General features: G+C 40.6%; 1 protein-coding gene across 2 annotated transcripts in view; it reads left to right on the top strand.

The window, feature by feature from the left end:
- The window catches only part of ASTN2 (astrotactin 2), a 409,628-nt gene extending 402,178 nt beyond the window's left edge, over nucleotides 1–7,450 (top strand). For both annotated transcript variants that reach the window (XM_082263954.1, XM_082263953.1), the window contains 2 exons: nucleotides 3,158–3,341; nucleotides 6,764–7,450. In XM_082263954.1, the coding sequence (XP_082120080.1) occupies nucleotides 3,158–3,341; nucleotides 6,764–7,001 (422 nt within the window). In that variant the 3' untranslated portion in view covers nucleotides 7,002–7,450. The remainder of the gene's footprint in view (nucleotides 1–3,157; nucleotides 3,342–6,763) is intronic.
- Nucleotides 7,451–10,894: the final 3,444 nt, after the last annotated feature.

Genomic DNA, 10,894 nt, shown 5'->3' with positions numbered 1-10,894 from the left:
TTTTTTTTTGTGCCTGCATCCATCTGATTATGGAGATTTAAAGTGGTGATCTCCTACAGTGTACATGTTGTTGTTGTTGCTAGATTGTTAAAGATATATATATATATATATGCATTTTTAGACCATGCTGCTTACACTGCACCGTATACAAAATACATTGTATTGACACCTCTTTAAATGATGGAGTTCTGAAACTTCCAGTAGTACTGTTAAGGCTAAAGCATACAAAGACATTTTTCATAATTGTGGGCGCTTGGAGAACACCCTTTCTTTGTTCCATCATGACTGTGCCCCTGTATAGAAAGCCAGCTCCATAGAGACATGGTTGGACCAGTTTGGTGTAGAGGAACTCGATTGTCTTGCACAGAGACCTGACCTCAACCCTACCGAACAGATCTTCTCATCCAACTTCAAGACCTGACCTCACTATCAGACTCTCATTAGGAATTAGAAGAGTTGGGAGAAAATAAATGATAGAGCAGTATAATCATTGGCCAGTGGCAGGGCAGTTTAATGAGCAAGATAAGCCAAAATGTACTAGAGACAAAGGGCACTGGAAGGTGTTTCCCTACAAGGATTAGAAGACCACAAGAGATAAAGCAGTGTAAAATTGTCCAATGGCAGTGCAGTTTAATGAGCAAGATGAAGAGGAAATGTAGTAGATACAAAGGGGAAGGGAAGGTGTTTTCCTACAAGGATTAGAAGACCACAGAAGATACAACAGAGTAAAATTGTCTAGTGGCAGGGCAGTTTTAATGAGCAGAGTAAGGCCAAAATGTACTAGACACAAAGGGCACTGGAAGCTGTTTTCCTACAAGGATTAGAAGATCATAGGAGATACAACAGTGTAAAATTGTCTAGTGGCAGGGCGGTTTACAGAGGAAGGTGAGGCCAAAATGTAGTAGACACAAAAGGGCATGGGAAGGTGTTTCCCTACAAGGATTAGAAGACCACAAGAGATAAAACAGTGTAAAATTGACCAGTGGCAGTGCAGTTTAATGAGCAAGATGAAGAGGAAATGTAGTAGACACAAAGGGGACGGGGAGATGTTTTCCTACAAGGATTAGAAGACCACAGAAGATACAACAGAGTAAAATTGTCTAGTGGCAGGGCAGTTTTAATGAGCAGAGTGAGGCCAAAATGTACTAGACACAAAGGGCACTGGAAGGTGTTTTCCTACAAGGATTAGAAGACCACAGGAGATACAACAGTGTAAAATTGTCCAGTGGCAGGGCAGTTTTAATGAGCAGAGTGAGGCCGAAATGTAGTAGACACAAAGGGCACTGGAATGTGTTTTCCTACAAGGATCAGAAGACCACAGGAAATATAACAGTGTAAAATTGTACGGTGGCAGTGTAAAATTGTCCAGTGGCAGGGCAGTTTTAATGAGCAGAGTGAGGCCGAAATGTACTAGACACAAAGGGCACTGGAAGGTGTTTTCTTACAAGGATTAGAAGACCACAGGAAATATAACAGTGTAAAATTGTACGGTGGCAGTGTAAAATTGTACAGTGGCACGGCAGTTTTAATGAGCAGAGTGAGGCCAAAATGTACTAGACACAAAGGGCACTGGAAGGTGTTTTCTTACAAGGATTAGAAGACCACAGGAAATACAACAGTGTAAAATTATCTAGTGGCAGGGCGGTTTACAGAGGAAGGTAAGGCCAAAATGTAGTAGACACAAAGGGCATGGGAAGGAGTTTTCCTACAATGATTAGAAGACCACAGGAGATACAACAGTGTAAAACTGTCCAGTGGCAGGACAGTTTTAATGCGCAGAGTGAGGCCAAAATGTACTAGACACAAAGGGGACTGGAAGGCGTTTTCCTACAAGGATCAGAAGACCACAGGAGATACAACAGTGTAAAACTGTCCAGTGGCAGGACAGTTTTAATGAGCAAGATTATCCAAAATATACTGGAGACAAAGGGCACGGGAAGGTGTTTTCCTAAAAGGATTAGAAGACCACAAGAGATCCATCAGTGTAAAACATCCAGCGACAGGGCAGTTTTAATGAGCAAGATAAGGAAGAAATGTACTAGAGATAAAGGGCACAGCAAGGTGTTTTCCTACAAGGATTAGAAGACCACAGGAGATACAGCAGTGTAAAATTGTCCAGCGGTAGAACAGTTTTCATAAAAGAAAATAGGGCTAACCAAATGTATCCAGTCCTGAGATTTACAATACTCTGCCACATTACACAGCCCTGTCTGGTAGGGGAGGAGAAATACTTTTTCTCTACTGAAGTTTATATTTACTTAGGCTTAGTAAACTACAAGTGCCCCCATAAACTACAAAGGCAGTTGGGGGGGGGGGGTTACCACACTAAGTGGTGGCAGTGCTTTGCTTTGTGGTGCAGCGCAGTGAAAATGATCCCCCATTACGATCAGCAGGCAGTACCACAGCTGAGCACAACATGTTCAAATGATTGTGGCCACGCCACAACCGCAACATATTTTAGTGAATGGGGCCACATATTCAAGTGATTACGCCATGCTGCAAAATGCTAGGCTTGCAGTTGTGATGTAGTATTCCCATTCAAACAGCCCAATCAGCAGTCTGTCGCATGGTCTCCCCCTCCATATACAATGCAGGATTATTTCTGATGATGTCACTGCCAGTTTTACAAGGCAATAACTGGGTTTGCAAAAGCACACAATTTGGATTTATATCCTTTGCTATTGAGAAATATATTCAAATTAAACTTTTTATGCCTGGAGTTTAGCTTTAAGGCCTGACATCTGTATTACCTTCCCATTTTGTCACATCTCAGCCAATTGGATATCAAGCCTTAGAACAAAACCATGGGGTCAACGTATAAAAAATGCTGCATGCATATAAAAAATGCTCACAAGCATTTGTCCAGCCGTAACAAATTTTCCCCATTTTTTGACTAAAATGTTAATTTCCTATGATGATCACCAGCTCCATCTAGTGGCTATATTTGAGTATTTCCTTGACATACCTCAAATCAGGAAAATACTGCATGATGGCCACTAGATAGATCTTGTGATCATAGAAAAAAACATAAATAACCTAAATGTTATCATAACAGCTCCTTTACTTAAAATTCAGTAAAAATGTGATTTAAGTTTAAGGAAAAAGTTCCTAGTTCTACTTTTGAGGCAATTTTTAGATTTGAAATTTTTAATTACAGAAATTGCAGACAGAATTTACACTTTGTACAACGGATACACCAGCGGGAAGGAGCAGCAGATCGCCTACAACACATTGATGGAGGTTTCCGCCTCAATGCTTCTTCGAGTCCAGCATCATTATAACATGCTCTATGAGAAGTTCGGGGACTTTGTATGGAGAAGTGAAGATGAGCTGGGACCCCGGTAAGTAGGACAGTTGCACCAAATGTCATGATCCAACTGTCATTTGCTTAAAAAAGGCTAGCAACGAGTGGGATAACATGACAACTCCAACTGCCATTTTTCCAAATGAGGCAAACATGTCAGATAACATGACAACTCATAACTGCCATTTCTCCAGATGAGCAAAACATCTGTTAAATAACATAATGACCACCGCAACTGCCATTTTTTTCAAATGAAGCAAACATCTGTTAGATAATATAACAACTCATAACTGCCATTTCTCCAAATGATCCAAACATCTGTTAGATAACATAATGACCACCCCAACTTCCCTTTTTTTTTTTAAACGAGGCAAGCATCTATTAGATAACATAACAACTCATAACTGCCATTTTCTCCAAATGAGCCAAACATCTGTCATCATGACAACTCATAACTGCCATTGCTCCAAATGAGCCAAACATCTGTTAGATAACATAATGACCACCCAACTGCCATTTTTCCAAATGAGGCAAACATCTGTCACATAACATGACAACTCATAACTGCCATTTCTCCAAATTAGCCAAACATCTGTTAGATAACATAATGACCACCCCAACTGCCATTTTTTTCAAATGAGGCAAACATTTGTTAGATAACATAACTCATAACTGCCATTTTCTCCAAATGAGCCAAACATCTGTCATCATGACAACTCATAACTGCCATTGCTCCAAATGAGCCAAACATCTGTTAGATAACATAATGACCACCCAACTGCCATTTTTCCAAATGAGGCAAACATCTGTCAAATAGCAAGACAACTCATAACTGCCATTTCTCAAAATGAGCCAAACATCTGTCACATAACATGACAACTCATAACTTCCATTGCTCTAAACGAGCCAAACATCCGTTAGATAACATAATGACCACCCCCAACTGCCATTGTCACTGTATTTACAAAATGTTCATGTGTCCTTTGATCTGATCCTGAATGAGGCTGCAGGAAACCTTTTTTTAAGTTTTAATGTTTCTTTCTTTTTAAAGGAAGCAGCCACTATATTGCTTCCAAATCCTCTCCTGTTAATGGCCTTTCCCCGCCCTGCCATTCCGGGCTCCGCTTGCCCATCTGAGGGCTCAAGACTGGCATGGCGGGTCCCGCCTGGTAGAGGGGAGGAAGCTGAACGGACTTGCGTCCGTCCACTCTCCTCCTCTTCTTTTTGCTGACCCGATCTGCACTGCATTCAATTATTTGGCGCACAGGTCCCGTCACCAAAAAAGGATCACATAGGGGACCTTTTGTCCCCTATGTGATAAAGAATAAAATGTAAAGAAAATTGTAAAAAAAATTTGTTACAAACAAGCGAGTAAAATCCCCCCCCCCCTTTTTTTTTTTTAAAGTAAACTATACTTTAATTAATTCAATTTATAATTTGTTGCATTTTGTGCCCTAAAATTAATTTTAGTGTGCTTCTTACTGAAATTTTGTATTTCCTAGACCTTTGTGGTACTATTGTGTAACATAAAAAGTTGGAACTACAACCATTTTTTTTCTTTAGGGTGTCTGCTTTCAGAAACTATATAATATTTTTGGGGGGGTTTAAGCAATCTTCAAATGATCAAATTATTTTTTAAAATGTAAAGAAGATTGAAAAAAAAAAAAAAATCAAAGTTACACCCAAGCGTATAATCCCCCCCCCCCCAAAAAAAAAAAAAAAAAAATTTGAAGGCCCCCCCACCCTCACATATACACACATACGAACCTAAACACCTGAATTGGGAGTGCAACCTCATCTTTTTATTTTTGTTTAAGGGGTAAATTAAATTGAATTAATTAAATTCATATTTTATTGCATTTTGTGCTGTAGGATTCATTTTAGTGTGCTTTTTACTGAAATTTTAAGCAATCTTCAAATTATTCTTTTAAAATGTAAAGAAAATTTTAAAAAAAAATCAGTTACACCCAAGCACGTAAAATCCACCCCCCCCCCCCTACCTGGTTGCATCCCTCCTCTCCTCTGTCCACCTGGCTCTGTCCTCAACTCCAATTGTCTACAACCCCCCCCCCCTCCTCTGTCCAAAAGACTCGCCTCCTCATTATTCACAGCCAAAGTCTCTAATTGGCTGCCCGCCTGCAGTCTTTTATGTGCTTCAACGCCCCACAGTAAAATGTAATTGGTAGAACACACTGCACTATAAGCCAACGTTTTTTTCATATATATATATATATATATATATATACACACATATATCTATATATATATCTATATATATATATATATATATATATATATATATATATATATATATATATATATATATATAGATATATATATATATATATATATATATATATATACACATATATATATATATACACACATATATATATATATATATATATATATATACGGCGGAGTGTATGGAGATACAGCCAGCTGAGGCCGGCACATCCACCCCAAATTTTTTTTTGAGGCCCCCCACGCTCACATATACGCACATACAAACGTAAACGCCGTGGGGGGGTGCCTCTGCACAAAACATTATTTTCAATACACATGTTACATATTGCCATGCACGTTGGCGTGAGAGCAATAATTCAAGCACCAGATCTCTTCCATAATGCTAAACTAATGATCTGTAGGGGGCTTTTAAAGCAATGCCTATGGAAAATATAGGGTCCTGAATTTTGTGGCCATTTTTACGGGCGTACGCAAATTTAAGATTTTACATGTTGGGTATCTATTTACTTGACCTCATCTTTTATTTATTTATTTATTTATTTTTAATTAAATTATAATTTCAATAATTAAATAATCAAATTAGTAATTGATTGTGTTTTTGTGCCTAAAATTAATTTTTGTGTGTTTTTTACAAAAATTTTACATTTCCTAGACCTTTGTAGTAATAGTGTGTAACAATATTTTATAATTACAATCATTTTGTAAAAAAAAATGGAACTACAATCTTTTTATTCTTTAGGGTGTCTGCTTTCAGGAAATATATAATTTTTTATTTTTTTTGGGGGGGGGTTTAAGTAATCTTCAAATTTTCAAATCATTTTTTAAACATGTGTGCAAAAAAAAAATGCAAAAACGGCTCTGGCAGTGAAAGGCTTAAAAGGGCGTTGAAGCGGGCAGAAAGGGATTAAGAGTCGGTTCACACTAATCTGACTCGAAGTCGCCCCGACTTCAGGCTACTAATGAAGTCGCCCGTGCAGGGCGACTTCAGCGCGGCTTGCAACGACTTCTCATAATAGAAGTCAATGCAAGTCGCGCTGACTTTGCAAAAAAATAGTGCAGGAACCTTTTTTCGAAGTCGGAGCGACTTGAGTCGCTCTGATTAGAACGGTTCCATTGCACAGCATTGGCAAGTCGGATCGGTGTGAACTGGCAGTCAGGGTTGACATTGCGATACTTTGTTGCCTAAATCCCCTTGTTTCCCCTCTTTTGTAGTAAAGCTCACCTGGTTCTCCGAAGACTTGAAAAAGTCAGCAGCCACTGCTCCGGACTTCTACGAAGCGCTCACATCCAACGCCGGATAGACAACATTCCTTACCTGATCTGCCACAGCGAAGACCTGCGAACCTCGGGCTTTGTTTTGTACAGCATTTTAAAAGACAGCAAATTCACATGCGAAGAGAAAATGGTGTCCATGCCTCGGAACACTTACGGAGACTCTAAAGGCCGATAATCGTGGTCAAGGAAACCAACCTTGCTCTGGAAAGACTTGGCAAGAGCATCGATGGTCATGCCAGGGTAACGTCATAAAAAGCAGCCAAGAAATGGCAAACGTCGTAGTGACTTTTATTACTCGAGGATGGATAAGGTGCTATGGAGACACATAACTCATTTTTAAAAATTCCTTAAAAAGACCAAGAAACTTTTTTTTTTTAAATGAATATTTTGTTAATTCCCATGAAGAGTACCAGCAAAGCCACTACTACACCATGTACTCCTTGGACGGAGGTGTGACAAATCTTCTATTTTTTCGTTGCCTTTTAATTTTCCAATTAGTGTGGAAATGATGCAGGGAATTTTCTATTTTTTGTTTTCTTGCTTTTTGTAGTTCACTTTAACCTGCTCAGTCCTGTGCATATAGTACTACAACCGGTGTGCATTAAACATCTTCCTACAATACAATTTTGGTGTCAACTGACTATTACGAGGGAGTGTATCATTGTGAAGCTAATGAAGACAGGGTCTTTTCAAAAATGTTGCATTGGGTTGGTTGGTTGCCCTGGCCTCCCAGCTAAAGGAGAGGAGGTCTTTACAAACATTTTGCATTGGGATGGTTGGTTGCCCTGGCCTTCCAGCTAATGAAGACGGGGTCTTTACAAACATTTTGCATTGGGTTGGTTGTTTTCCTTGGCCTTCCAGCTAATGAAGACGGGGTCTTTACAAACATTTTGCATTGGGTTGGTTGGTTGCCTTGGCCTTCCATTTAATGAAGACATTATCCTTACAAATATTATGCATTGGGCTGGTTGGTTGACTTGGCCTGCCTTCCAGCTAACAATGGTTGGGTCTTTACAAAGATTTTGCATTGGGTTGATTGGTTGCCTTGGCCTTCCAGCTAATGAAGATGGGATCTTTACAAAAATGTTGCATTGGCTTGGTTGGTTGCCATGGCCTCCCATCTAAAGAAGACAGGGTCTTTACTAAAATTTTGCATTGGGTTGGTCGGTTGCCCTGGCCTTCCAATTAATGAAGACAGGGTCTTTACAAAAAAGTTGCATTAGGTTGGTTGATTGCCTTGACCTTCCAGCTAATAAAGATGAGGTCTTTACAAAAATGTTGCATCGGATTGGTTGGTTGGTTGCCTTGGCCTTCCATCTAATAAAGGCTGGGTCTTTACAAAATGTTGCATTTGGTTAGTTGGCTTGGCCTTCCAGCTAATAAAAACGGGGTCTTTACAAGCATTTTGCATTGGGTTGAATGGTTGCCTTGGCCTTCCAGTTAATGAAGACAAGGTCCTTACAAATATTCTGCATTTAGCTGGTTGGTTGTCTTTGCCTGCCTTCCAGCTTACAAAGATTGGGTCTTTACAAAGATTTTGCAGTGGGTTGGTTGCCGTGGCCTTCCAGCTAATGAAGATGGGATCTTTACAAAAATTTTGCATTGGCTTGGTTGGTTGCCATGGCCTCCCAGCTAAAGAAGACAGTGTCTTTACAAAAATGTTGCAATTGGGTTGGGTGGTTGCCTTGGGCTTCCAATTATTGAAGAAAGGGTCTTTACAAAAATGTTACATTGGTATGGTTGATTGCCTTGACCTTCCAGTTAATGAAGACAGGGCCTTTACAAACATTTTGCATTGGGTTGGTTGGTTGCCTTGACCTTCCAATTAATAAAGATGAGGTCTTTACAAAAATGTTGCATCGGTTTGGTTGGTTGGTTACCTTGGCCTTCCATCTAATAAAGACTGGGTCTTTACAAAAATGTTGCATTTGGTTGATTGGTTGCGTTGGCCTTCTACTTACTTAAGAAAAAACCCTATGGCTAAGGTTACACTTGCGGTTGGGGGGTAGTGAAAACAGGTGGTTGAACTATAGTTTTACATTTCCCTCCCCCCCATTCCTTAGGCTGCAGATGGGTCTTTACAAAAATGTAGCGTTGAGTTTGTTGGTTGCTTTGTCCTTCCACCTACTTATAAGAAAAAAACCCAAGGCAAGGTTTACAGTTGTGGTTTGGGAGCTGTAAAAACAAGCGTGGATCCCTGCTGTTACCACTCCTCCTAAGCTACAAAGGCAGCCGTATGGGGTATACTCAAAATGCATGCCCACTGTTGCATTCGGCGGGCAATACTTCCTGCCAAAGTTTACCCATTCCATCAAATTGAGTTAAACCAGCCCTAGAAGCCCACCTAACCTGAACTCCCAAATTTGCTATCTCCATCCACCAACACTACCTCTCCACTATCTTTCAAATTGATGATTCTCCCAATTTGCCTTGGCCAACGACACCAACCCCCCCCCCCCCCCCCACAATAATTTTATTGACTGATAACCTACAGTATTTGTACATATCCGTCTGCTGCTGTAAAATCCCGGTCATTCTTATTTGGCTAGCTGACATCTACGCACTGCGCTTTCTGCATTTTTATACCATCGCAAATGCTGTATTAGTATGTGTTTAAAATGAATGGTGACCACATGTATCATGTTTTTTTATGCATCTATCCTATGGAAAGTACCCCTTCTTAATGTTATTCCTTCAATTTACACTATGAATGAGCAAAAAGGTGCATGTATAAAACACATAAATGGATCAAGTAGCACACAAAAAATGAGCGTTATATCATATACATACAGTATCTCACAAAAGTGAGTACACCCCTCACGTTTTTGTAAATATTTTATTCTATCTTTTCATGTGACAACACTGAAGAAATGATACTTTGCTACAATGTAAAGTAGTGAGTGTACAGCTTGTATAACAGTGTAAATTTGCTGTCCCCTCAAAATAACTCAACACACAGCCATTAATGTCTAAACCGCTGGCAACAAAAGTGAGTACACCCCTAAGTGATAATGTCCAAATCGGGCCCAGTTAGCCATTTTTCCTCCCCAGTGTCATGTGACTCTTTAGTGTTATAAGGTCTCAGGTGTGAATGGGGAGCAGGTGTGTTAAATTTGCTGTTATCGCTCTCACTCTCTCATACTGGTCACTGGAAGTGCAATATGGCAGCTCATGGCAAAGAACTCTCTGAGGATCTGAAAAAAAAGAATTGTTGCTCTACATAAAGATGGCCTAGGCTAAAAGAAGTTTGCCAAGACCCTGAAACTTAGCTGCAGCACGGTGGCCAAGACCATACAGCGGTTTAACAGGACAGGTTCCACTCAGAACAGGCCTGGCCATGGTCGACCAAAGAAGTTGAGTGCACGTGCTCAGCGTCATATCCAGAGGTTGTCTTTGGGAAATAGACATATGAGTGCTGCCAGCATTGCTGCAGAGGTTTAAAGGGTGGGGGGTCAGCCTGTCAGTGCTCAGACCATACGCCGCACACTGCATCAAATTGGTCTGCATGGCTGTCGTCCCAGAAGGAAGCCTCTTCTAAAGATGATGCACAAGAAAGCCAGCAAACAGTTTCCTGAAGACAAGCAGACTAAGGACATGGATTACTGGAACCATCTCCTGTGGTCTGATGAGACCAAGATAAACTTATTTGGTTCAGATGGTGTCAAGCGTGTGTGGTGGCAACCAGGTGAGGAGTACAAAGACAAGTGTGTCTTGCCTACAGCCAGGCATGGTGGGGGGGGGTCATGGTCTGGGGCTGCATGAGTGCTGCCGGCACTGGGGAGCTACAGTTCATTGAGGGAACCATGAATGCCAACATGTACTGTGACATACTGAAGCAGAGGATGATCCCCTCCCTTCATAGACTGGGCCGCAGGACTGTATTCTAACATGATAACGACCCCAATCACACCTCCAAGGTGACCACTGTCTTGCTAAAGAAGCTGAGGGTAAAGGTGATGGACTGGCCAAGCATGTCTCCAGACCTAAAACCTATTGCGCATCTGTGGGACATCCTCAAACAGAAGGTGGAGGAGTGCAAGGTCTCTAACATCCACCAGCTCTGTGATG

Source organism: Pelophylax lessonae (genome assembly GCF_965119305.1).
Source record: "Pelophylax lessonae genome assembly, chromosome: 7".
Lineage (NCBI taxonomy): Eukaryota > Metazoa > Chordata > Amphibia > Anura > Ranidae > Pelophylax > Pelophylax lessonae.
This window is presented reverse-complemented; position numbering and strand designations above follow the sequence as displayed.